Source organism: Lepidochelys olivacea (assembly GCF_965140295.1).
Source record: "Lepidochelys olivacea isolate rLepOli2 genome assembly, chromosome: 1".
NCBI lineage: Eukaryota > Metazoa > Chordata > Testudines > Cheloniidae > Lepidochelys > Lepidochelys olivacea.
This window is the reverse complement of record NC_140411.1, coordinates 262038433-262065753: the sequence shown is the minus strand read 5'-3', so window position 1 is coordinate 262065753 and position 27321 is coordinate 262038433. Positions and strand designations below refer to the sequence as shown.

At 51.8% G+C, this 27321-nt stretch overlaps 2 protein-coding genes across 5 annotated transcripts; one reads left to right on the top strand and one right to left on the bottom strand.

Moving 5' to 3' along the window:
- Nucleotides 1-201: 201 nt before the first annotated feature.
- Nucleotides 202-27321, bottom strand: LOC311514647 (uncharacterized protein). Of its 4 annotated transcripts, XM_084617230.1 has the most exons (7): nt 18538-18642; nt 13896-14049; nt 10175-10368; nt 9274-9378; nt 4863-5308; nt 3937-4535; nt 202-2134 (listed from the first exon to the last, which is right to left on the bottom strand). In XM_084617230.1, the coding sequence occupies exons 5-7, from the start codon at nt 5299-5301 to the stop codon at nt 1268-1270; spliced, it is 1905 nt and encodes a 634-aa protein (XP_084473356.1). In that variant the 5' UTR covers nt 5302-5308; nt 9274-9378; nt 10175-10368; nt 13896-14049; nt 18538-18642; the 3' UTR covers nt 202-1267. The 4 variants fall into 4 exon arrangements, with proteins under 4 accessions (XP_084473356.1, XP_084473355.1, XP_084473354.1 ...); XM_084617229.1 differs by lacking the exons at nt 9274-9378; nt 18538-18642 and adding an exon at nt 26691-27321; XM_084617228.1 differs by lacking the exon at nt 9274-9378.
- CHADL (chondroadherin like) lies at nt 18556-25735 on the top strand (the record flags this gene model as incomplete). Its single annotated transcript, XM_084617236.1, has 4 exons — nt 18556-18714; nt 19634-21307; nt 23501-23667; nt 24468-25735. 4 exons carry the CDS (start codon nt 18556-18558, stop codon nt 24703-24705), a joined length of 2238 nt encoding a protein of 745 aa, XP_084473362.1. The 3' UTR covers nt 24706-25735.

Sequence of the window (27321 nt, the reverse complement as noted above, 5' to 3'; positions counted from 1 at the left end):
TTCTTACGGCCACCCACTCCCTTGAGGCTGCTGAGTCTCATCCAGTTGTGCCTTTTGGACACTACCAATGCATGCTGGCCCCTAACTGGTGCCCTGGAGTGGAGAGTGTCTGTGTCCCTTCACCAGTTCCAAACTCTGTCTAACTAGCTGTTCTTACGACCCGCTCATCTAACAACAGACGAGCCACACAGCTGTATGAAATGGTTTTACTGTGGGCTTTATTAGTCCAGCAAACCAAGCATACCACAGAGGGAAGGCGGTGTACCATTTAGGCCACAGTGTTCTCCAGGAGCCCAGGTGGGTGATATGTCACTTCTTTCTAAAGTGTGGAGGGAGTGGCTAGTAGCAAAAGACCAGGACTTTGCCTGTAGACAAAGGGGAGATGAATGATGAGGGTTTTGTCCTGTTCGTTTATAGATTAATGGAGAGTAAAGATGAAATAAGATGACACCTTGTCTGTCTGCCCCACACGGTTTCAGAGTGCTACACCCAATTGCTTTGTGGCACTGAGCAGCAAGCCACTCACCGGCCGCCTCATTTTCCCTGTTTATCAAGGGTTAGTGACACAGCGCAGGTGGGCAGGAGGAAGGAAGAATGTTGCTTAGGTGCTTTGGAAATGAAATGTGCTAGAAAGGCCTTCACCACTTTGCTTGGGAGATTATGCCACAGCCTCCTACACTTCATGGGCCGGGGGCAAGTCCAATGCAATCAGAAGTGGCACAGACTACACGCCAAAACAGCGAGAGAGAGAGAGAGCTGCTTTTTTGGGATGGGGGTGGGAGGGTGGCAGAAGCTGCAAACAATCCCCAGGGAGGAGGAACTGACTCCAAAAGCATGTTCTCCTGAGATTTCCAGTCCAGCTTTGCTATAAATAGCAAACCCCCAGCCATGTAGAGGTTGCCTGTCAAATGGAAACCAGTCACCAACCCTGCCTTTCTACATCACCCCTGGCTGTGAAAGGCTTTGTGAATCACATGGGTGCCACAATGGAGATCCTGCTTCTCAAAACTATTTGTGTGAGGCAAGAGGCTGTGCATGACCCTCCCTGAAGAGTCTCTGCGGGGGGCATGGACTGGGTTGGATAAAAGGGGCCCTAAGCCACAGGCTTTTCCCATCTCAGTTTTCTAGGCTCTGCTTTATTGTCCAGGTCAGTCACAAGGGGCGGATACAGAACTGTCTGGTTTACTCCTTCGGGGCTCTGTGGGTGAGCGGCAGACCCCATTGGGCAATTCCTGCTCAGCCATGGGATGCCAGGGAGCAGTTAGAATCACAGAGACACATATGTGGGTGTGGATGTGAGCCTGGGTGGGGCAGACATGGTGCAGTCTACTTTCTCCTCTGGGCACTGGCTGGCAGCTGTCACATAACTGTGCCAGTCCTCATCCTCCATGTTCTCGTCAACTGGGTCTGTGGTCATCTTGGCTTGGTTGCTGCTCCTGCGATGACGGGGTGACCCATCTTCATCATAGTAGCGCTGGAATTGGATCGGCCGCGTCCGCAGCCTATAGGTGACGGCCAGGGCCAGTGCTGCGAGTGCTAGGAGAGCGACAGCAACACCGAAGCCCACGGCCGAGTGGCTGTGGCCAAGCGGGGCGTGCACGGGCTGTGCATCACTAGGAAGGCCGGCAGTGCGCTCTGCTTTGCACTGCCGGGCGGCAGGGGCCTGGCACTCCAGCAGATTCTCATTCTGGGGGATGACGCAGACTCTGTACTCAGTCCCTGCGTGGAGATCGTGGAGCGTCACCTCGGCCAACCCTCCTGCCACCCGCAGCACCTGCTCATCCTGGCCAGCCGTGTACCGCACCTCAAATTGGTCGTGGTCACCGGAGAAAGCCCAGGCAACCACCAGGGAAGTGTCACCCTTCGTCCTGATGCTGACGCTGCTGATGTGGTCGGCCAAGCATGGGTCCCACCTATCCAGCACACGGTGAAGGGAGGTAGCTGAGTGCATGGTGGAGCTGGGGAGCCTCCTTGTGGTGGTCAGGGCAGTGGAGGTCGTGGTGATAGCTGTGGTAGCAGCCCGTGGGAGAGGTATGTCTCTGGACAGAGCAATGGCCGTCAGTGTATTCATGTTCTCAGAGGGGCTGAGGGTGGTGGAGTCCGTCCCAAAAGGTGGGCAAGTCAGCTTCTGTAACTGGGCAAGGGGGGAAAAAAACTCACATGAGAGAGAATCGGCTCTTCTGTTTCTTTAGGGCCTGGATGAAGCACCAGCAGAGAACTCCTCCCCACTGACAGGCAGAGGCTTCTGGGAGGGAACAGCCCAGCCCTCCTGCACCTCAGTCCCAGATAGGAGTGGGAGATCATTTTGAGGGGTTTAGGACAGGAAGTGGAGAATGCCTGATCCAGTTAAAACTGTAGTGGGGGGATTGGTGAGACTGGAAGGATATAAATTACCCAGGTTAGAATTGTCCCAGGATACCAAGCTAATACTGCAAAAACAATGAGGAGTCTGGTGGCACCTTAAAGACTAACAGATTTATTTGGGCATAAGATTTCGTGGGTAAAATACCCCACTTCTTCAGATGCATGGGGTGACTAACAAATAAATCTGTTAGTCTTTAAGGTGCCACCAGACTCCTCATTGTTTTTATGGATACAGACTAACAATGCTACCCCTCTGATATAAGCTAATACCTCTTACAGAATCAGTCCGGGGGTCTTTTATGGGCAAGAATGTCAGTGTGGCTCTGTTTTCGGGTGACCACGTGTCTCGGAACCAGGACTGGCTCAGTTTCCAGGGCCTGTCCCAACCTGACAGTGGCATTTTGTCCTGTTTCTGGAAACAACTCTGGTCCCCGGAGGAGACCACCAGCCAACTGAGCTGGGAAAGCTGACAGCAGGTTGAATGGCTGTGGCCCAGCTTCCCCCAGGCAGAGGCAGATACCAGGAGAGGTGTCTGTGTGCCGTCCACCTCCCCTGCACTTCAGATGAACAGCGGATGCAGCACACAGAAGGAGAGGTGTGCAGGGAGGGACAGGCTGAGAGTGAATGTGACAGGATGGATGAAGAAGGGTGTGGCAGAGAGAGGAAATGGGAGATAGGAAGGGAAGAGTTGTGCTGGTCTTTGCATTAAGCCAACATGAACTTGTATTTGAACAATTCTATTATTTTTATTCACGCCTCACATAAAGTGGGAACCAGAGCCTGCCATAAGCTGCATCCAGCTCCGAGCACTGACACCCAGCGCCTTCTGCACTGCAGGATGGCCTCTGCGGTGACACCCTAAGCCAGCAGCCCCGGCTGCTCCCCACAAGAGCTAGGGAGAGCGGGGGAAGCAGGAAAGAGAGGAGGGGGAGAGAGAGGGTCTGAGCAGAGGAGAAAGGGAGGAAATGAAGACAAAAAACCACAATAAATAGAGCGTGCATCTGCTTCTTTCTTCCCTTCACCAGCTGCCAAACCTGCCCTGTATGCACCTTCCTGATTCCCCTCCCACCCCAACCACTGAAACACACGAATGCCATGCCAGGCCTACCTATTAACACACATCCCAATTGCTTTCTGATTTTCTGTGACCTCCCCAGCCCCTCCACCCAAAAGCACTACCTCCCAGCAGACAATACTGTGAGGGCCGTGGCCTGGAGTGGCTATCTCACAGCCCCAAGGGTCACGGAGCTGCTATCAGCTGCAATCAGAGGAGATCTTCAACTCTGCGGAAGGGGCCCATGTTTTCAAGCTAAAGGACCGAGTTTCAGCTCCCCAGGGGAATTGGGCGTATTTAAGTAACTGTCTGTTGTCTGCAGCGCATGGAGCTGTCCGGGTCCCATCCGCATACTGACCAGGCCTCACCCTGCCGTGAGATCTGCAAGGGCATTGGTTACATCGGTCCTCTCCCTTTTAAAGTATTGGGCCGAAGGGAGAAGAGACTTAGACTGGAAATCCTGTGCGCCCCGGCCCCAGCCCACCACTTTCATGTATTCTGGAACCACAGGCCATTACCTCTATGTCCACCAGGAGCTGTCCCTGTAGCGTCCCCGGGGAGCTGCATTCCACGGGGCTACGTTCTTTCCGGAGCACCTTCTTCTGCCAGGTGCGGAGCCAGATCAGGTTGCAGTCGCAGCGCCAGTTGTTCCCAGTCAGATACAGAGTGGAGAGCGACCTCAGGGAGGACAGAGGCGGGAGCGACTCCAGGCTGTTGTTCCTCAGGCTCAGCAGCTCCAGCCAGCGGAGCCTGGTGAAAGCCAAGGAGGTGATCTTCTCCAGGGCCAGGCTGTCCAGGAACAGCTGCCTTAGGGAGCGAAGCCTCCTCCCAAAGGAGAGAGATGTCAGCTTCCGGATGGGGTTACCACTCAGCTGCAGAGTGGAGAGCGTGGAAGAGGTGCGGATGGCCGCGGGCACGCTCGCCAGCTGGTTCCCGTCTAGGCTGAGGGCCCGCAGGCTGCCTGGGAGGGCTTTGCTGGACACATTGGTAATATGGTTCGCGCTCAGGTAGAGCCGACGCAGCCGCGGGAGGCCATGAAGGGCTTGTTCGGAGAGCTCCAGCAGCAGGTTGTTACTCAGATCCAGGACACTGAGCTGCTTCAGGGAAGAGAACCCACCTGAGAGAGAGAGAGACCCATCCAGGTCAAGCCAATATCAAATGTTCTGTGCTTCAATAATCTCTGATCATGTGCCCCCCCCGCTCCCCCAGCCCTGAGTTACCCCTCCCATTTTCCCCTGGCTAAAAGGAGGTGCTGACTTGGTATCATGGACATGCAGGACCCGTCTGTGGCAGTTCTGGCCCCCATCCTCTCAGCAGTGTGGGGTCTTCAGGAAACCAACAGCTTGGGACAGGGATTAGTAGAAAAGAGGCGTGGGGCTGGTTATGCTGGTTGCTCAGGTAGCCAGCTCATAGTGGTGCTGGGGGCCTATCCATCCAGAAATACCTGGCGGGAGGTGAGCAATCTGGTTGTGCTCCAGGTGCAGGAAGATCAGATTTGTCAGATTCTCAAAGACACCCTCTGGGACCTGCTCCAGGAAGTTGTTGTCCAGGTGGAGATGGTACAGATTCTTGACCCCCTGAAAAGCCCCAGGCTCAATCCGGTGGATGCCACTGCTGCCAAGGTAAATGCTGCTGATCTCAGCCAGCTCTGGGAAGAAGCCTGCTGAGAGGGTGCTGAACTGGTTGTGCTGTAGGTCGAGCTCCACGGTGGCATTGGGAATACCAGGGGGAAGAGAGGATAAGCTGGCATTGGGGCACCGGACAAACCACTGGGAGAAGAAGCAGGAGCAGTTCACAGGGCACTGGGCATTGCCTGGGAGCTGTGTGATGGCCATGACTGGAATCCACAGCAGAACAAGGACCACAATCCAGAGCCTCGACATAGCGTCTCTGTTTGCAAGACAAGGCAGGCAGCGAGTGAGACAGATGCATACATATTGTAAAAGGCCTGGGAACAGGATAGATCACACCTTGTCCACACCTCCCTGAGACTGTCCTTCCCTATGCTATATTCTCCAGGGAATTTGTCCAGACCACTCTTAAATTACCCGCTGTCCACAGAGGACTATTCCACAGCCCAGCAGATCTCACTGTTAGGAGATGTAATATAATGCAGCCAACGTGCTCCTATCACTCCAAGTTTAATAAACCTTTGAATCAATCTGAACAGTTCTTAGCCCTTTTGTTTTTACCCCATTGATGGTCTACGTGCTTGTCATCTCACTCCACTTTGGCTGAGCTACAGGAATACTGTTATTTTAAATCTTCTCTTAGGTCATTTCCTGTAGCCCCTTTGTGGATTTTAGATCGTCTTCTCTGGATTCCCACCACTTTATTAATACGTTTCTGTTACCAAGAGCTAGCAGAGAATGAAGTTCTCAGAACCAGTGACATGGCTCATCTGCTACCAGCTGCATGTGACGATGTCCTGTGGGGGTCCTGCCTCAGCACAGGGGGCTGCACTAGATGACCTCTCATGCTCCCTTCTAGTCTAGTCTTATAGCTCCCTTCTATGTGGCAGACCCATAGGAACAAAGGAACTGCTGAAACCAGATCAGACCATTGGTCCATCCTGTCTGGTATCCTGCCTCCAACCGTGGCCAGGACCAGATGTTTCCAGTGCCACAGTCTAAGGACACACTGTGCTTTGTCAGCAGCTGCTATAGTGTCAAAGACTCATAGACTTTAAGGCCAGAAGAGACCATCATGATCATCTAGTCTGACCTCCTGCACATAGCAGGCCACAAGACCTCACCCCACTCACTCCTGTAATAGACTGATCCTTAACCTCTGGCTGAGTTACTGAAGTCCTCAGATCATGATTTAAAGACTTCAAATTACAGAGAATCCATCATTACTCTGCAGAGGAAGGTGAAAACCTCCACAGGGTCTCTGCCAATCTGACCTGGGGGAAAATTCCTTCCTGAACCCAGATATGGTGATTAGTTAGACTCGGAGCATATGGGCAAGACCCACCAGCCAGACACCTAGGAAATAATTCTCTGTAGTAACTCAGAGCCCTCCCCATCTAGCGTCCCATCACCGGTCATTGGGGATATTTACAATCTCATCATACCATTCCTCCACACACTTATCAAGCTCGGTGTTGAAGCCAGTTAGGTTTTTTGCCCCCACTGCTCCCCTCAGAAGGCTGTTCCAGAACGTCACTGCTCTGATTGTTAGAAACCTGCATCTAATTTCAAACCTAAACTTATTGATGGCCAGTTTATATCCATTTATATATAAATTGGCCCTTAACTTAAATAACTCCGCTCCCTCCGTGGTGTGTATCCCTCTGATGTATTTATAGAGAGCAGTCATATCTCCCCTCAGCTTTCATTTGGTTAGGCTAAACAAGCCAAGCTCTAAGTCTCCTCTCAAAAGGTAGCTTTTCTGTTCCTCGGATCATCCTGGTAGCTCTTCTCTGCACCTGTTCCAGTTTGAATTCATCCTTCTTAAACATGGGAGACCAGAACTGCACTCAGTATTCCAGGTGAGGTCTCACCAGTGCCTTGTATAATGGCAGTAACACTTCCCTGTCTCTACTAGAAATACCTCATTTGATGTATCCTAGGACTGCATTAGCCTTTTTCTCGGCCACATCACACTGGTGGCTCATAGTCACCCTGTGATCAACCAATACACCCAGGTCGTTCTCCTCCTCTGTCATTTTCTCCTGAAATGTTCTGAATAGAAGCTGGTCACCTCACCGCCTCTAGGGATCAACTCTGTGCCACGCAGCAGACCTGGCTTTGATTCCTACTCTCCTGTCCCAGAGCAGGCCCAATGCCCGAAATGGTTTCTACCCTGCCATGAGGAAGATCCAGGGTTGACTCGCAGTTGCCCTGAGCCCTCCCAGGGGACACTGCTGTGCCAGAGAGGAGACTCAAATTTCATTTCTGCTGCCCGGAGTCGGGCAGACCAGGGGTATTCCAGAAATCAGCGCGGTGGCCGACACTTACTGCTCTGGGCTCCCACTTTGGGAGAGCGGGGAATTAGGCTTCTCACCTCTGATGATATTTTGTTCTAAAAGTTTGGAGGGTTTCTAGGGCTTCAAGTGGTCTGGAATAATCACCAGGTATGGCTTTGGCTGGCAATGGATTTTCACCAGTTCATACCAACATCCTCCTTCCTGCCAGGGTGACAGGACAACATGGTGAAAGAGGAGCACAGTCAGTCAGATCGGCTCTACGGTTGGGTAGCTTCATCTTTCGCTGTTCTGCCTTCTTTTATTCTCTTCTCACCCCGTTCTGCCTCCATGTGCCTCTGCTCTCTGATTTCCATTCCGCTCTACTTCCTCCTCTCCCTCTGGATTCCCTCCCGCTCCCAGGGCGACAGACTCAGGCGGTGTCAATCCGCCTAACTACCGGGAAGGCAACGGCTTTACACCACCAAAGGATCTGTCCCCCACTGTCTCTCTGACTGCTCCTGTTGCTTTCCTCCCAGTTCTCTCTGCCCTGGTCTTGCTCCCTTTCCTTCTCCTCCATGGCAGGGGGACACTCTCTCTCCCGTCTCCTCCTGAATCAAGTTTGTGTAGCCCAAAGCCGAGGGAGCGAACAGGAACGGCCGAGAGCCTGGGCTTCCTCCTTTTGTTCACTCATGACAAAATGGACTTCTAGAAAAACACTGACTCGGCAATCTGACAGGCAGGAAACGCAGCCCTGCGGTCTCCCCTGCCCCGATTTCCTTGGTTAAGGTGTGGCTACAGTCAGGGGAGTCTACGCTGGAACATGGCCCCTTCTAGCTGGATAGCTCCATATCCCAGCTGCCGCCAGGCTCTGCCCTGCTGGGCCCTGCAGAGTCGGTGCCGCTGGAGCAGAGGGGGTGGATTCTGCACTGCCGGCGCAGTCCTGACTGGCAGAATCCCTCGCCCTGGTGGGCATGGCAGGGAGAGCAGAGCAATGCCCAGGGTGCTGAGGGAGGAGCTGGTAGAACCATTATCATGGTCGGAGCTGTAACCTGAACCCCCTGGAGCTGGAGCTTCCTGGGAGGGGAAACAAACAGGGGACCTCAGGATGATGTTCCTAATCAAATCACTTCTCTCCCTGCACCACTAACCACTCCCAGGCATCAGCAATATAATCCTCCAAGAACAGGGTGTCTGAGATCATCTCTCCTCCCCTCCCCAGCAACTCATCACTGGATTTAGCTGCTTGAACCGATGGGAAACTGATGCCCTAGGATGCTCATCTCACACCCTCCAATGGGTCTCTATGTGGGCACCAAGGACATCCAGATTCCTAAACACGGCTGCGGTGCCCCATGTGCCAGATTCTGGTGTTAGTTACACCAGTTTGCAGTTATGCCACCAACATCCGTGGAGTTACTCTGGACTCACACCAGCGTCACTGAAACCCGGGCCCCGTTTGATACATGCCCTGTGCTTTGCAGGAAGGCCCTCAAACCCACCAGACTTTATGATGGTGCAAACCACCATCACAGCTTGTTCTTTTCCTGTTATGTTCTGTTTTATTTAGTGTAGAATGAAAAGCTCATACCTAAAAGAAGCCACCATTCTTGACTGCAGACAGCCCTTAGCCAGAGTGATGATTGTGCCACTTGGGTGCAGGGGTTAAAGTATAGGGGGACACAGAGCTACCCCCTCCCCACTATATCAGAGGGAGAACTCCCCCCTCTTCATTAGCTGGTGCAGGGGCAACCCCCTCTTTCCGTTTCAATAGACTGTAACTGCTGCTTGGAGCGTTCTGCCCTGTCCCGTGGAATCTCACTGCCCTCTCCGTCTGACTTGGTAACAGAAGTGGGGTGGTGGAGTTAATGTGTAGCAGCCCTCTGCCCTGACAAACTCAAAGCAAGCGGAAAAAAAGGAGTGGCTAGTTACTCTCTCTCTCACTCACCAGCCCTTCTCCACCCGAGGCTCAGCCATCACTCCTGGCACTGGCTGCTGCTGAATGTGCCGCATGCGATGAGCGGAGGCTGTTTGCTCAGTCCTAGGGGCCAGGCTGGGGACAGGATGAAAAAAGAAAAAAACAATACCCCCCTTCCTATTCTGCGCTGGTGACCCTGCGTGCAGCTCCCTGGGACGAGGAGACCAGCGTGTCCGTCCGAGAAACACGGGCCCGGGGGGCACTGCGGCCACGCCCAGCCTGGCCCCACCCTGCACTATAGCCACGTGCACAGAGGTGCTCAACGTTTCATGGCCCCGAAGATGTCCCTGTTCTGCCCGTAGGGCACAGCCAGCTCCAAACTGGCTAATCTTCTGGCTCTCATCGCTCTGCAGCTTGCCCATCAGCGGGAGTCTGTGCACTCTCCCCTCTCCACACTCTGCATGTTGCTGCCCAGCACCTCTCCCCATCTACCTCTGCTGAGCATGACTCCCTCCTACCAATCCCCTCTTCCTCCTCCAGATGTTGTCTCTTTCACTCTTCCCCAGCATGCGGCTCTCTCCCCATCTGCTCTCTCTCTTTAACCTGGGAGCCTGATCCTGTAGCCACTCTACCTGGGAAACTCCCATTGGGCCACCGCATTAGACCCAGGATGTGTCTCTCCCCCACCCCCTCTTTGGGTGTGAGTCTGTTGCTTGTTCTGAGTTTATTGTCTCCTATGTTACTGCAAGCTCTATGGGGCAGTTCTGTTCTTCTGTGAAGCTCCAGTGAACGTAGCAAAATAACCCATTTGCAGCAGCTATTTCCAAATGCAAAACATTTCTCATCAGCTCTGCCCTGCCTCCACGGGGCTCCCCCTGCCCCTTCACTGACAAAGACACTCAACATCGCTGGAGCTTTCCATCTCCCTTACCTGTCCTCAGAGGCAGCTCTGCTGGGGGGTATTTGCTGCGCAGCTCCAGTGCTTTAGCCCTTCTCCAAACACCCCATACGCTGTGGACCGATTGTCCTGGTGACTCTTCCCCCTTTCAGCTCAAATGCATCCAACAAGTCACATAACCTGACGGAGGAAGCGGTGCTAGGACATGAGTTGTTTCCTCCTATTGTCTGCAGGGAGAAAGGACACAGATGAGCTGGAGAAAGTAGAGGCACCAAAAAAAAAAATAAAAATATGGCCACAAAGTTTGGAACCCAGCATGCATCAGTGTTTGAAACACCTGAACCTGCCCAGCCCTCCTTCAGGCCCTTTGTCCCTCTCTGCGTTAGGAAATGAGCCAGGTTTGGAAACCATTTTCTAACCTGGCTCCTTCACTTGCACCTGGAGCAAACGAGAATGTGGTTAGCTGGCCTGTGCGGATCACACCAAACCGGGTTCGTGGCTGATTCCGAAAACGTATTCCGGGCCGGCTTCCACCAGCCCAAGAGATAGCATCCTCTCTTCTCATCGCTGAGCCTCGCCATCCAGGCCTCTGCTACCTCCAGGCTGGACTGCTGCTGCTGTGCTCTCCCTGGGGCTAACTTCTCAAGGTCAGTGATGGTCTTCAGGCCATCTGGCACCTTCGGTGGTGCCAAATTTGACTGGCCTACTGGTGAGGCAGGGCAGACTGGCAGGAGCATATTACGCCTGATCCCTGCGCTGGCAGCCAGTGCTCTGCCAAGTGAAAACCAAGGTGCTGGTCCCTGTCCATAAAGCCTGAAATGGCCACACCCCAGTAGGCACAGAGCTCCTGTGATGTCCCACCAAGTCCAAAAGTTTTGGCTCTTTGTCCATATCGTGAAACTTGTGGGCACGGGGGAGATGAGAGGTGTCCCTAGCCAACTCCTTGCCTCTGGCATTTTCTCCTGCAGGGAGCACGTCTGAGTTTGTTGAGGCTTTGCGTGAAATGTGGTTTCCAAAATCTTCGGTCTGGCTCATAGCAGCTTCACAAACTGGTACCTTCCCTTGGAGGCAAACCAATTTATTTGAGCATGAGCTTTCGTGAGCTACAGTTCACTTCATCGGATGCATGCATCCGATGAAGTGAACTGTAGCTCACGAAAGCTCATGCTCAAATAAATTGGTTAGTCTCTAAGGTGCCACAAGTACTCCTTTTCTTTTTGCGAATACAGACTAACACGGCTGTTACTCTGAAACCTTCCCTTGGAGGTTACATCATGTGCTGTAGAACCTAAGCTTAAAAAGTGAAGTCAGACTGGATATGAACTGAGGCAGCAATGCCTTCCTGACATCAGGCCTGAGAGAAATATCAGCTGCCCCCATCATCTCAAGAGGGTGTGCGCTCTGAAGCCTCATAACAATCATTTGACTGTCAACAGTGTTGTTCACAATTTCGTATCAGAGGCAAGAGAATCACATGATGAAGGTTTCCGCAATCTCCTGCAAATGGCATCTCAGTTTGGTATCACAGGCAAACAGGTTGTAGATGGAGCTTATTTTTTCCAATCTGACATCTGTTTAGCTGACTGGCTTGGTTTGCTCCCTGCTTGATATTGCAGAACAGATGCTTCCCTTTCTGGAACTGTATTTGTGACGGGACATCTACCTGATAAAGTGCACACAGATGAGTCGACTGTGCTGGAGTCAGCATCTGCAATAATTCAGGCAGGAAATTACTTGGATTCCCATCTTGTGGAATCTGGTGTCTGTAGGCGGTTGTGGTGAGGGGGGCTGGAGAACAGGCAGCCTCTGGGTCCCTTAATACGGTCTGTATCATGGAATTGTCCTGAAGCAAATTTTCAAAAAGGTGACAGCCCGATTTGATCCCTGTCCTACTAGAAATTAACCTGAGCCCTCCACACACAAGGGCCCTTGAACTGCCACAGGAAAGCAGCAAGTCTGAGGCTCTACTGACCTGTGGCTGGCTCAGAACCGGAGACCTAAACGGTCATTCTGTCCCCCCGCAAAAGCTGGTTTTAAGCTTCTGAGCAATCGCAAGGCATCCCTGCCCCCCCACTCTCAAAGGAGGGCTTAATCCAGCTTTAAGCTGGCCACCTTTCCTTTTCAAAACAAAGGGTCTGATCCTGCAACAGCCTCATTCACACAAGGAGTCCTAGCGAAGCCAAAGGGCTTGCCAAGTGAGGGCTACTCCCGTAGGGCAGAGGTCACAGGGGCAGGTAGGCTGAGGCATGTGTCGCTTAGAAGGACACAGGCCTAATGTTTAGTACAAGCTGCTCCCATTTTGCTTGGATCAAAGAGCAGTAGCAACAGCATCGGCTGGCTCCTGCAGCCACCCAACCCACACAAAGAAGCCAGTGTCATTGGAAGAGCAAAGAGGGGTAGGCCCTCCAAGGCTGAGGTCTGCGAGGAGGACAGAAAAGGCCACAGTCTTGTGTGTCTCCTCCCTGCACAGAAATCCTCCTCCCTTCACCCCACTCCCCGCTGTGTGCACAGGAAGGAGAGACTCCACTGCACAGTGGAAAATTCCACCCTCCTCTCCCCAGCACACATAACATTTACATTCAAAACAAGTTTCCTGTGTTTCTCTTTCCTGTGTCCCGCTGCCCAGCGTTTGCTGCTGAACGTATCCAGGGCAGTCTCTGCCCCTGTCTCTCTGCAACGCTGCTTTTTGTTGTTCAATTCAAACAGGAGCAGAGTTTTAGCTCAGCCATTCCGCGCACTGGTTCAAGGACAATCCTTTCCCGAGGATCTCTTAGATGGAGTCTGGCCCAGCAAGACAATTAAAACTCCGTACCCAGCCGCAAACCAGTGTGATCCAAGATCTGAGCAACCCTACAATAACAATACAACGTGCATAGTCCAAATCTCCGGGACAATCAGGCCCTAAACATTGAGCCTGCTCCTGCAGCTCTTACACAAACAGCCACATCTGAGTCAGTGGGACCACCCAGGTGAGGAAGACGTGCAACAATGGGGCCCACTAGCTGGTCCAGCTCGTGACCAAGAGCCCAGCCCTGCCCTCACTGGGCCCAGATGGGAGCAGTTTCAGGCCCTGAGATAATGGTATGGCCGCCTTCTGATCTGCAGGCAGAGAGATCTGCGCTTCCGGAGCCGAGAGTTTTATTGCAGATGTTGTCTAGCCGATGATCACAACATCTGGCTCTGCACGCTGTGGTCACCTGAATGTTTTAATGATCCCCACAGAGCAGTACTTTGCGCTCCTGTTAGAAAGACAGCCCCCCTTTCAGGTGACCACAGCTACATGTTTGCCATCCTCACTCTCCTTACAAAACTCATGGGGCGCATTGAGCAAGGCGCCTACCCGGAGAGTTGAAGCATCTCCCCTCCAGCAAGTCCTCACTCACACAAGCCTAGGAACCAGAGTCCGGTCCAGAAGACCCAGTGCTGACGTTCATTCAGACAGACTAGGGTGTGGCACCAGAAGTAGACCCCTGATCCTGCAAATAGATGCACTAGCCCTGCTTCTCAATGTGGGATTCCATTGACTCTGTGGACTCCTGCACCCACACAGAATCCCACTGACGTCAATGTGACACCATAACGGCACAGGGGTACATGCTAATGCATCCATTAAGGAGGATCAAGGACTTAAACAGCCTAGACATTTGCTAGTGAGAAATCAGCATTTTACTTTATGAAAATTACATTTCAACATTTTTCTGAAAAAGGCTTAAATGCAAATTCTCCACCAACTGAATAATCCAGGGCATTGTACCTGACTGGCAGGAGTCTGAGCAGCACAATGGGTGACAGCTAAAACTCTGCAAAGTAATGGCCTGTTCCCGAGAAGTGCAGAGAACAAGCAACTTCCACTGGAATCAGAGAATATCAGTTTCGCATCAAGTCACTGGATCAGGGCCCTGGAAGATCTAAAAGAAAGAAACAAAAAAAAGATGGCAGAGTTATGTTCCTAAGCTCTCGCTAGGCAGAGGGTCCTCGCACAGATTCCATAGACGACACCATCACATGTCAGAGAAGCTGAAACTCCCGTCGTGAAAGAAAGTAGTGGTGCAAAACTACCCATCCATCCTCCCAACTCTCTCTGCAAAGCAAAAACACCACACACACACACAGACACAAACACTTCCTTTAATAAAATAAATTAACTCAGCATTAGGGTTAGATTTTAAATGCACAACAGTCAGGACATTCAGAAACCTGTTTCCTACAGCCACTGTCACTCAGCACATACTAGTAATTTGTATTACTATAGACTTAAAAGAAAGCATTATATACATAAGAAAGCATTAAGTCTATAGTAATACAAATATATACATGTGTACAAAATGGCTAAGTTAGTTAGTTATAATGGAAGCTGCTAATATTTAATCGATGTGCATTTCAGAAGTGAACCCTCATGCTGGATTAGTGAGCAGTGGGTTTTTATTTATTTTCATGTAATGTCTATATTTTAGATTAGGTATCATTTGTCCGCACACACGTATACACAGAGAGGGGTGAGGAGGGGAATGGGGGAAGGGAGTCAGTCTAGCTCTAAGACAGATTTTACTTTTAGTGGCATGGTGACATTCAAGACAAGAAGAAAAGGAATACTTGTGGCACCTAGAGACTAACCAATTTATTTGAGCATAAGCTTTCGTGAGCTACAGCTCACTTCGTCGGATGTTGAGCTTATGCTCAAATAAATTTGTTAGTCTCTAAGGTGCCACAAGTACTCCTTTTCTTTTTGCGAATACAGACTAACACGGCTGCTACTCTGAAACCATTCAAGACAAGGGGTTTAAATTCCACAGCCCTTCCTCTACCAAAGGCTTTCCCAGTAAGTACAGAGGGATGCATCTGCTTAGTTGCTGCTCTCCCGAAGGCTGCGCTTCACTTTAGTTTTGCTTCTTCCCCCCCACCGTTCCTACCCGCCGCAGCTCTGTGTGAGCATAAGCCGGGCTAGGAAAGCAACACAACACTCCATTCAGCTCTCATTTCTGTGAGTAAAGTAAACCACACCCACTCACTCCCACCAGGAGAATTCACAGGACTCTGGTAGCTGCTGGGTGAAAGGATTTCAGTCCCTTCTTCTTTGCCCTTCCCATCTTCACTTTCCTCGGTTTTGCGTCACCCTAGCCCTGCTTTCCTGGGGAAGGATCTGCCTTGTGCAAACAGGAGGAAGCAGCTGGGTAAGTTGTTGGGGGCTTGGGCAGGGGGAAGACGAGGCTGGGTTGCAGCCTCTCACTGCTGTGACAGCAGTGCACTTTCACATATTAAGCCCAAATGATTTCAAGGACCTTAATGCAGCTCCTGGTCCTGGGGGTTTGTCCACACTGCACAAGCAGCATGCTGAGCGCTCCCTGCTCAGGAGAGATGTGAGCATTCAGTGACCAGGAAGGCTGCAGGTCAGGACTGAGCTGTATTGGCAGGGCCCAGGACTGGGATACGCCAGGGGTGCAGCAAACGAGGATCGCACTCCCTGTGTGTGTGAGTGGAGGCTGGGATGGGTGCTGCTGCTCAGCGCTGAGGTGAGCCAGCAGGGCTGTGTGGGGCCCAGGGCTGGGATAGCTGGGGCTGTTGCAGGAGGGGCAGTGCCATGTGGGGCCCAGGGCAGGCGACGCTGCAGGCCAGGAGTGAGGCACGTCAGCAGAGTGAGTGGGATCCCCAGGTGTGGAATAGCCAGGCGTGCTGGAGGACAGGCTCAGCAGCGCTGTTTGTAGGGGCACAGGATTGACACAGAAGCGCAGAAGGGAAGTGCGTTAACATAACAGTGGATGGAAAGCTGGCACTGACCCTGGTTCAGGAGACTCACCAGCGTGGGCCTGGTCTATGCTCAGCTCAGCTCCACTGGGGTTTGCAATGGTGGGAGCCCTGCTGCAGACGGAGCTGTGAACGCTGATATTTGCTATTCTCGCCCGTGAGATTCCCCCCACCCCCTCCCCCAGCTCTGGACTCTCCCACATATATTTTTGCCACTCCACTGACCATTCAAAGAGCCTTTGCTAACGCTGCCCATTTTGCTTCTAGCCACATTCTTAGCTTACACTAATTCGCTAAAACAGCAGCTCGAAGGCCTCGGCCCAGGGCGTGCCACGTCTCCAGCACTCAGAGCGGATTCACTGCCTCATGAAGCCTTGGCTTCTTCCTGTCCTGCGTTACCCCCGGCAGGATGGACAGGGCTCTGGGCAGGCTCAGGGCCGGGAGTGAGGCCCCTGGGTCGTCAGGCTGCTCTGCCACTGACTCTGTGACCTCAGGAGAGTCATTTAAACCTTTCCAGGCCTTACTTCTCATCTCTCCAACGTCTCTAGTGGCTTCTTCCTGGCTTTATCTCAAGCCTATCCTCCAACCTCATCCTCCTTGACCTTTCTGCTGCCGTCGACCTGTGACTCTCACCTCGCTTGGTCCTCCTTCTGCATCTCTGGTGGCTCTTCCCCCCTCCTTTCCCACTTCTCTATGGATGTTCCCTAGCGCTTCATCTTGGGTCCTCTCCTCTTCGCCCCCTCTATCCCATCACTGGGTGACCTCATCTGTTTGCAGAGGTTTAGCTGTCACCTGTGTGCTGATGACTTTCAGATACAGTTTTCTGCTCTGGACCGCTCTCTCATTGACTCTCCAACAGCTCCTCTTGGGCAGTTCACGGTCAATTCAAGTTCAGCATGGCCCAAAACAAGCTTACAGTCTCCCCTGCCAAACATCTTCACTGACTTTGTTCCAGGTTACAGCTGACCCGACCACCATCTCTTGCATCATCCTAGCCCATAACCTGGATGACATCTGTGGCTCCTGTCTCTCCTTCTCCCCAAATATCCAGGCCATTTCTTATTCCTGTCACTCATTCCATCACAATATTTCAAATACACAGCATTTCCTTTCTGCCCTGAGGATCAAGTCACTTGTCCACAGCCCTCTTCGGTCAATCAACCGTGACCACTTCTGATCCATCTGAAAATGCTGCTGCCAAAACCACCTCTCTCTCGCTAATTGCTCCAACCACATCACCTCCCACTGAGTCACTTCACTGGCTTCCCACCACCCTGAACATCAAATACAAACTTCTTGTCTTTGCTCCTAAGCCCGGCCTCTCAGACATAGTCTCCTCCCGCATTTCCCACCTCCACATCCAACCTGCTTTGCCAGTGCGGCCAGCCTCTCACAAACACCTCCATCCCCATTACTTCTTCCCTGCTGACCCTTATGACTGGGGCACCCCCCACGACACAGTCGCCAAGCTCACCTCCTTTCACCTCATCCAAGCCTTTCCTAAGAACCCACCTCTGCCAGAAAATCTATGGGGAAACAAGGTGGAAGTAACAATCCAAACACAGAATCAGCTTGGATGAGCCATCCAGATGGGTCCAGACCTCACTTCCAAACCACCTGATCTTATTATGGAAAACCTTGTCCTCCTGACATGTTCACCTCCCGTTGTTGCCTTCTTCTGATCCCTCCCTTGGTGTGTCCTCTCCAATACAGATGTCAAACTCGCTGGAGCAGGGATCATGCCTTTTACTTGTTATGGGGAAGTACCTTGCACCTTTGGGGCACTTGCAAATAAAAAAAATAAAATAAATAATGATGATGATGTTACCCCTCTGTAAAATGAGGAGACATTACAAATCCGCCTACCAGGGGTGGTGTGAGGCTAAGCTAATTAGCATTTGTAAAGCACTCAGCTACCAACTGGAAGTTGCGGTACAGGAACAGTGCTATTGATAGCGTGATTCGCTCAGAATGGCGATGAGTTACCACAGCGTCCTACGGTACCCTCCTTCTCTTGGGATATCTGGCAACAGTAATGCGTGTTGTCACATTCCCATTAGCACATGCTCTTGTGTCTGCAGAATGCTGTCCACTCCTTTTCTGGCAGCACCGGTGTTGTCCTTTAGCCACTCTGCCTTGGAGTGAGATTATATCTGATCTCACAAACTGAAGCAGGTTGGACCTGGTCCGTCCTTGGAAAGGAAACCTCCAAGGAAAATCCAAGTGTTGCAGGAGGAGGTACTGGTGATTTAGCTGATGTTGCTCTGCCCTCTAAAGCCCTGATCCAGTGAAGCACATAAGCATGTGTTTAGCTTTAAGCATGTGAGTAGTAGCCCCAACCCCTTGAGTTCAAGAATGGAAACAGAATTAATCCAGCTCCCATTGAGTTCAATGGGACAACTCACGTGCTTAAAACTAGGTTCATACCTAAGTAATCTAAACTTCCCGCTGCACTTTCCCTTTGTCACACTGTCCCCTTCCCTGTCTCTCAAAGGGGCTGTAGCATTGCAACGCACCGTGAAACAGCTGCCACAATCCCCCTCAATCCCAAGGGACGCAGCCTGCGGAGCATTTAGGGTCCATGGGGACGAGAAGCACTGTGGGAATGCACGTCTCTGTCTGATTGGGGTGCCTCTTCCCTTTCTCTCTCTCACCTGTAGCTGCTTTCCAGGATGTGGGGTTCCCTGGGCCTCCTCCTGGTGTCAGCTCTCTTCCAAGCCAGGAGAGCGGCTGCCGAGCGCTGCCCACGGATCTGCATCTGCGATAACATAAAGCACCACATCATGTGCCTGAACAAGAACCTGACGGAGGTGCCCATCACCATCCCACAGGTCAGTCACTGGGCACAGCGAGGGCAGGGAGGAGACAGAGGCAAACACAGCACGAAGTGCCCTTACACTGCCCCCCCCCACCCCCACACTTGCCGCCGCTGCCACCACCGTCGCGGCCTGTCGCAACGCTCCTCACCCCCGGGGCATCGGGGCAGCCAGCCTGAGCCTCTCTCTCCCGGCACAGCACGGAGCCACACAGGCCGCTGCAGGACAGGGGAGAGGAGGCAGAACAAGACGCAGGCCGGTGTGGTTCACTTTGCGCAGATATCTGGGTTCCCAAAAGATCCATGCAGTAACCTCGCAGCCTTTCAATGCCATTGCTGTGAAAATCTGAAGGGGGTGGGGTGGGGGTCGAGCCACCTGCAGGGCAGTTTGCAAGATGAGCTGGTCTGCCCAGGGTCAGCTCTTCTACCGAATAACAGCATAAAAATAACTCATCTGATCAAGTCAAAAAAAAGTTACAATATTTTCTGGGCAATACACAGTCAGGCCCCTACGAGGTGGTGATTGTTACGGGCCTTAAAAGCTAAAGCAGAGTCAGATGGTGAAATAAGGAAAGAAGGGAAACCCAGATGGCTGCAGGAAGGTAGTGCTGGGGTAGGAGGCACTTTCCCCTCTGAGTCCGTACTGAATTAAGGCTCACGCAGGATGCTAGCGATTGCCGCGCTGCAGGAAGCCTGGTTCAGCACGACAGACGGTCACTATTGAGACCCCAACACAGCTTTCTGCAGCAGACTGGAGGTCCTCTGGGAAGTGTCTCTTCTAAGTACTGACCAGGCATAAGCCTGCTTGTGAGATCTGGCCAGATCACAGCGATAACGACTGCAGGGAGGACAGGGACAGCCAGTCACTCTGCTGCAGAAGGGTAGGAGAGGTTGTGGATTCCATCTTCAGTAACTGATGCTTGTGTAATCAACAGGTCACCCAAAAACTGGATCTCTGGGGCAACAACATAAAAGTCATCCCTGGAGGAGCTTTCCTCCCTATCCCATACCTCACCCACTTAAACCTGCAGCGATGCCATGTGGAGAGTATTGAGGAAGGAGCTTTCAGGGGACTAGGACGACTGATCTACCTCAACCTGGCTTCCAACAGTATAGCCTTCATCTACCAGGAGTCCCTGGATGGGCTATCTTCTCTTCAGCAGCTCATCCTGGAGAAGAACCGCATAGAAGAGATAAAGCCAGGGGCTTTCAGCCAACTGGGCTTCCTCAACTTCCTCAACCTTGGCGAGAACTTCCTGGTCTACCTGCCGGATATGGTCTTCCAGGGTCTGCAGCTGATCAAGTGGCTCCGCCTGTCCCATAATGCACTTCATGTCATAGCCACGGAGGCCTTTGCTGGGTTGCCTACCCTGAGGAGGTTGAGCCTGGACCACAACGAACTGCAGTCCCTGCCCACAGAGGCCCTCTCGAGGCTGTCAGATACCACACGGCTGGACCTGGGACACAACCCTGTCACCTACATCGGCGAGGAGGCCATTGAGATGGCTTCACTGAAGCAGCTGTTCTTGGACAACATGGCCCTGCAGGATGTCTCACACAAAGCCTTTGTGAAGAGCCCCCTGCTGCACACAGTCGACCTCCACAACAACCAGCTGCAGGTGCTGCAGCCGCTGACAGAAGCCGCCCACCTGAAGAAAATCAACTTAACAGGGAACCCCGTAGTTTGCACTTGCTACATGCGGCCCTTCAAAGAGTGGATGGAGAAAGCGAGGGTCCAGGCTGATGTGCCATGTGCAGGTCCTGGTGCCTTCAGGGGTGAGCAGCTGGACTCGCTGAGGTCCATTGATATGAAATGTGGGGGCCATGCCCCGGACAAGGAGCAGCTCCCCAGCCCAGCCACCCGCAGGAGGGAGCCAGAGGGAGATGCTAAGACGAGGTGTCCAAAAGTCTGCGCCTGCTCCCCTGATTTCCAACACAGCAACTGCGAGAACAGAGGCCTCCGGAAAATCCCCAAGGGGTTCCCTGGCAACACCCAGCTCCTGGACCTGCGCCAAAATGAGTTCCGCTCCATACCCAAGGGATCCTTCCCTGGCTTGAAGGAGCTGGTCTCACTCCACCTGCAAAACTGCAAAATCACAGAGCTGCAGCTGGGTGCCTTCCAGGGCTTAAAGAAGCTGGTCTACCTCTACCTATCTAACAACAACATCGCTGCCATAGATGCTGCTGCCTTTGATGGGGCCCCCCAGCTCAGCTACTTGTACCTGGACCGCAACAGATTCACTCAGATGCCCACCGGGGCCTTCAGCCACCTGCCCAACCTCTTCTCCCTCCATTTGCAGCATAATTCCATCAGCCAGCTGTCAGACGATGACCTGGCTGGGGCAGAGCAGCTACGCTGGGTCTACCTGAGTGGGAACCGCATCACTCGTGTGTCCCCCAGGGCCCTGAGCCCCGCCAAGATGCTAGAGAAGTTGCACCTGGATGAGAACCTTTTGCTGGAAGTGCCCACCGGGTCCCTCCGGGGTTTGCCTGTCCTTACTGAGCTGAAGCTGTCCAAGAATCCCATCCAGTATATTGGGGATGGAGCCTTCCTCCCAGTAGCCAGGTCCCTCCTGCACTTGTATCTGGATAATATGGGGCTAGAACAGGTGAGAGGGAGGGAAGGAGGGAGATGGGCGAGTGCCCCAGCCTGCTAAAGCTGAATCCTACTATACAAGTTACTGTTCAGTCACCTCTCCTCCCTGCTCCCACTGCAGGGCGCTTCCCTGCAGCATGTTCCAGTGTTTCGTCTGGACCAAATGAAGGGGTTTCCAACCCCAGGCAATGGCCTCAACACTGGGGCTTGCACCACTTCCCTTGGGAGACTATTGCTCAGCCTCAGACCTCTCTTGGAAGAAAAGCTTCCCGATATTTAGCCTGAATTGCACCTTTGTTCAGTTTCATCCTGTTACTCCTAGTGATTATGCCCCCTCAGCCTGCCCTAAACAGTCCCTCTCTCCCCCTCCTTGGCAATTGCACCTTTCACAGGTGCCAGATCTCCCCCACATCATTGCCCAGCCAGGTTACAGGCTCTTTGTTTCTTTAATCTGTCCTCATTAAGGGCTTGATCCAAAGCCAATAGAAATTGATAGTCAATAGAAAGATTCCTGTTTCTTTCAATGGGCTGTAGATCCTGCCCTAAGCTCCTCCCCCCTAATAATTGATATTTCTCTTTCCTCCAATTTGTCAATATTTCTTCTTGTCCTGTGAAGAGCGATTCTGAGGGATTCCCGTCTGCTACTCACCTGTTTCTCTCTCCTCTCAAGCACCCCAAATTGCCACCATCCTCCTGCCAGCCAAGGCTCCTTTCAGGCTCAACAAGGCTGCATCCGGGGCCTCCCACATTGCTTTCACAGCAACTCCCAGCCCTGGGGAAGGAGAGCACCAAACTTGGGTCCAGGGAGATTGCCTGGCCATTCAACCATCCTGATTGGTTTTACGCACAAAACCCAGAACGAGGCCAGCGCAGAGCCCAGAGTTTCTCTTGCTTGTAGAGAAGAAAGTGGAACACGTCCCTGCCAAATTCTTCTTTCACTTTCAATGGAAATTTGGGTATATTCTGGGGTCCCCAAAAAGAAACCGAAACTGGTTATGTAAAGTAAAGGGGTCTCATTAGTTTTCCATAGCATGACACCCTTGTTCAGCTACTTGTACCGAATCCCACTTCATGCATGACCCCAGAATCCTCAGTGCTGGTTTTCACAGCCTCTCAAAGGAAGGGCTGCAGAAATGGTGGTCACTGAGGTGCTCCTGGAATCTAGAGACCATCCTGAGCACGAGAGACTGAACCAAACCTGAAAACCAGAGGTGGGAAAGTGGAGTGGGCTTTTCCCTTTGTGATTATCACAGAGGCTGACAATCTCTGCCACAGGGATTAAATTAAAATGGGGAATTGGATCCACAAAGTCTTGCAAGTAGAAAGCACGTATTCTACGGCTCTGACCCAACTAAGCACTTAAACATGAGTAGCAGCCTTGAAAATGGCACTGCTCATATGCTTAAAGTTAAGCACATGCTTACATGCTTTGTTGGGCTGGGGCCTGTTTAAACTGAGATAAAAAATAAGATGACAATCAGCTAACCAGGGACTGAAAAAGCCCCTACAATCTGCTCAGTTCAGTGTCTTGCCATTAGTTAAAGGAACACCTGAGTCAAGGTGAAAAGCTATACTAAGCGTAACACATCCAGTTGCCAAAAAGAACAAAATATCAAATTGAAAAGGATGTTAAATATAGCTATTAAAAATTGCACATATTTATATAACACCGTACATTTACCCTGCACTTTCAAACACAGAACAGGTGAAATTCCCTGCTCCAAAGAGTTTACAGTCCAGAAAATAATGTAAAATTAGATAGGACACTGCCAACTTGAGTCTGATGCAGGTTACTTAAGAGACACAAAGTGCCACATTTCAATATGTGAAGGAGGTAAAGGCTTTCAGAGCTATTTAAGGGAATTAATATTTAGCACTAAATATTCAGTACCACAATTACATTAACCAATAAAGACAGAGAACTCACTTTACACAGTAACTTTGAAAGTATCTGCTTCTCTCACAATGAGCTCCTGCTCTTCCTTTGTCACAAATTATGTCATCAAACTGAACTGCCCGCTGGGAAGTATTGATACAAAGTGACAGTAACACAAGCCCCATTCACAGTAGAGACACGAACCAATGAGAGCTATTTAACACACACAAACACACACAATCAGAAAGTGCATGCAGATATTTAACTGCCTATTAAAATCATCCACGGCTGTTTTCCTTTGACTCATCAGCCCCATCTCATCATTTGCAGCTTTCCTCAAGGGCCTTTGCTGGACTGGGTCCCAGGATGAAGAGTCTGTACCTGGACAACAACAACATGCGTAACGTGCCTGACTTGTACAGCTTCACAGGGCTGGAGGTCATCAACCTGAGAGACATCCCGTTCCACTGCGACTGCCAGCTCCTCCCACTGCGCAGGTGAGTCACTGCTTAGGTCCAGCAGCCTGGCTGGGTCTGACTGATAGGAGGGTGTGGATCTCTACTCAGTTCCTGCCAGGGAGATGTTCACGCCACTGAAAATATCATTGCAACAGGCACCAATTTGCAACCTTGCTGCCAGTCTTAGCAGGGATGCTAATCCATGGGAACATTGAAATCTATGGGACTTAGGTGCCTAAATACCATTGAGGATCTGGGCCCTCCTGCCTAGAGGGGAGCACTCCACAGTATTACTGAGGCATATGGGCAAATGAGGGCAAAGAGGAAAAGCAAAGGAACTGGCAGATCAGAAAAGACCATAGGTCCTCTGGTTGCCTGTCTCACCCAATTCTCAACGCTTGATGCTTCCAAGGGAGGTGTAAACGGCACATAATGCGCCTCATTGGGCTGTAGCCTGGCATGTATTTCTTCATGACCTCAGTTGCTGCTCACCTTATACCCTGAAGTGTGAGGATTCAGAACCCCTGAAATATGCCCTGGCTGGGGTGACTGCAGCTGCGATTCTTACTCTACACAACTGCCTTTTTGGGGTGTTAAAACTTTCCAAACTGTTTGCACATGTTGGGAGACTGAAGTGCCCTGCCTGAGCTGTCCCCGTTCCAGGGGAACTCAGAGGGCGTCACTCTCCAGGGCGGTCAAGCCCACCCCAAACTCCCTTTGAACTTGTTAACAGAGAGCAAATGCCCTGGTTTGTCAGTGCAGCCATTTGTGCCCGTAATTTGCTAAGTCCACCTGGAGTTTTTCTCATCTCCTTCCTCTGTCTCTTGCCCCGTTTTCAGATGGATTGATAAACTGAACCTGCGTGTGGGAGCCACCTGTGGGTCCCCTGCAGAAGTCCGCGGGCAGAAGATCAAGCTTTCTGCTGTCTTCAAAAGCTGCCCAGGCTGGGGTATGGCGAAAGCCAGAAGGGCCCATCCAGACAAAGTCAAGGCCAAAATCAAAGCAGAAAGAAGTCCCAGCAAGGAAAAGAGGTCAGGAAAAGCCCAAGCCAGAGGCGCCAAGAAGAGCAAAGCATGAGAAGGAGTGGCCACACTGCAGTGGCTAAAGTGTCTATCAGCAGCGTGTGGCTGTGGAGGCACTTCACCAGCTAGTAGGATGCAGCTTCGTGAGAGAGAAGCTTTAACGGGATTTTATCCACGTTGCAGTGAGATTTCCATTGCACAGCAGAAAGGAGCAAATCTGACCGCAGCTATGGGAGACTGAGCTCCGGGGTTCTGGCGGGATGGGGGCTGGAAGGGATGTATGTGTGTAGTGTGTGTTGCAGGGGGAGGGAATTCAAAGAGGAAATCGCATTGAGAGGAAAAAGCAGATGTGGGAGTTCCTTCTGACAATCCTATGGTGCTTTTCATGAGGGAGCATCCCCTCCCGCCCCCCCGCTTCTGTGCCAAATTGTAGCTTGAACAGTTCCGTTTTGCCTCCCTAAGTTCCTCTTGCAGTTTCAGTAGAACGTGTTATTGTTTTCTTCCTGCCCTAAAGCGCCGCATAGCGCTGCTGTGCATTATGTTTCACCCCAGAGGTGGCTGATTTTTGGTGGGGGGGGAACGATCGGCTGTCCAAAGACAGGGTTCCATGTCATCTCTGATTCAGTGGCCAGCCCTTGCTGCAGAATTGGAGCTTTCAGTCAAAACCAATACACTTCTAGCCCGCCTCGTTGAGCAGGTAACACTGGAAACACAAACCAAGCGTAACACATGCCGTATTGACTTTGTGAGTCTGCAGCAACCCTGGAACAATAGCTTTGGGGGGTAAAACACACCCCACTGATCTCAGTGGAGAGTCAGGTCTCAAACCTTGAGATGACTGTTGGAATGCCAACATTGCTAGCTGTTCCACTGCTGAAGGTTTCAGAAGAAAAGTCCAGCAAATCCCCGACCGCCCCCTGCACCTTCCCAGGTGTCAACAGCTCCAACTGTCTCCCTGGCCAAGTCCCCAGATCTCCCCCCCACACTGCTACCCTGCAGGTCTGCGTCCTTAATACAAACATCGGCAGCAAATAGAACATTTATGAATCTAAACCTCAAAATAAACAGCACAGGGGGCTACTGTACTGAGCGTATTCTTTATTTTTGTTCAGAAAAGCCCCTCTTTTATTTTACATGAAGGGGCTGCAGAACCTCCCCTTTCTCCAGAAAAGAGGAAGCCACACTGCAGCGCATAGGTCCCCCTCACAGCACACAAGCTGGTGCCTGGTCTACATTGAGCGAGGTGGCAATGCTCTCTGCTGCCCCTTCAGGAAGAAAGGCTCTGTAGCCAATTTTCAGAGTGGCAGCCCTGTTAGTCTGTATTCGCAAAAAGAAAAGGAGGACTTGTGGCACCTCAGAGACTAACCAATTGATTTGAGCATAAGCTTTCATGAGCTTCATCGGATGAAGTGAGTTGTAGCTCACGAAAGCTTACGCTCAAATCAATTGGTTAGTCTCTAAGGTGCCACAAGTCCTCTTCTTCTTTCTGTAGCCAATGCGACTAGCTACACATTGTTGGAGAAGGTACATTTATCCATAATATAGGTATCACTGAAACTTTCCAATGCAGGCAGCAGTTGGATATATTCAGCGCCTCCCCTTCTGCCCCCTCCCATTTCAAAACACACTTAAAGGCAGTGAAAGACTTTTAAGGATTGGTGCCATCTAGTTTCCTCTGTGTGTGTGGGGGGTGTCAGTTACCCACAATCCTTTGCAATAGCAAACTCATCCCCAAGTTTCATGTATCGTTTCAACACCTAGGGCCAGACCTTTGGCTGGTTTATATTGGTGTAGCTGGCCTTGAGTTATGCTGATTTACACCGGCTGAGAATTTGACCTCTAGACTTTGTTCGTGCAGACTGAAATGGTCTAGGGAACTGGAGAAAGTGTTGATCGGTTACAAGGAATTCTGCAGGGACCTAAACTTCGTCCTGGTCTACACTGGGGGGGGGGGACGGGGACGGGAGGAATCGATTTAAGTTACACAACTTCAGCTACATGAATAATGTAGCTGAAGTCGACGTACTTAGATCTACTTACCGTGGTGTCTTCACTGCGGTAAATCGACCGTTGACGCTCCCCCATGGACTCCGCTTGCACTCCTCGTTCTGGTAGAGAACCGGAGTCGACCGGAGAGCGCGCGGCAGTTGATTTATTGCGTCTAGACTAGACGCGATAAATCGACCCCCGCTGGATCCATCACTGCCCGTTGATCCAGTGGGTAATGTAGACATTCCCTTCCTTAGCTATCTCAATTTGCCTTTTGCCATGCAAGAATCACAGGGCTACTCCCCCAGACAGGGAAGAGGCAGAGGGCTGCTCAGGACAGCAAAAGCGTTTCACATCTGTCTGTGTAAGTGACTTGAGGCTGTGTGTGTGTGTGCTCATTCTCTAGTTCGCTTACAGCAACAGAATGCTAAGAGCCTACACCAGAGGCGGGCAAACTACGGCCCGCGGGCCACATCCGGCCCCTGAGCTCCTGGCCCGGGAGGCTGTTCCCCCTCCCCCGCAGCCTCAGCGCGTCGTGTATTAAACGGCCCCGCGTAGGACTGTGCTGCTGGTCGCAGTTACGGAGAGCAATTTACTACACTACACCGGGGCAACGCTCTGGGCGGCATGGCTGAAGCGCCACCAGCCACCGGTGCTCTGTGCTGTGCGGTAAGCGGGCAGG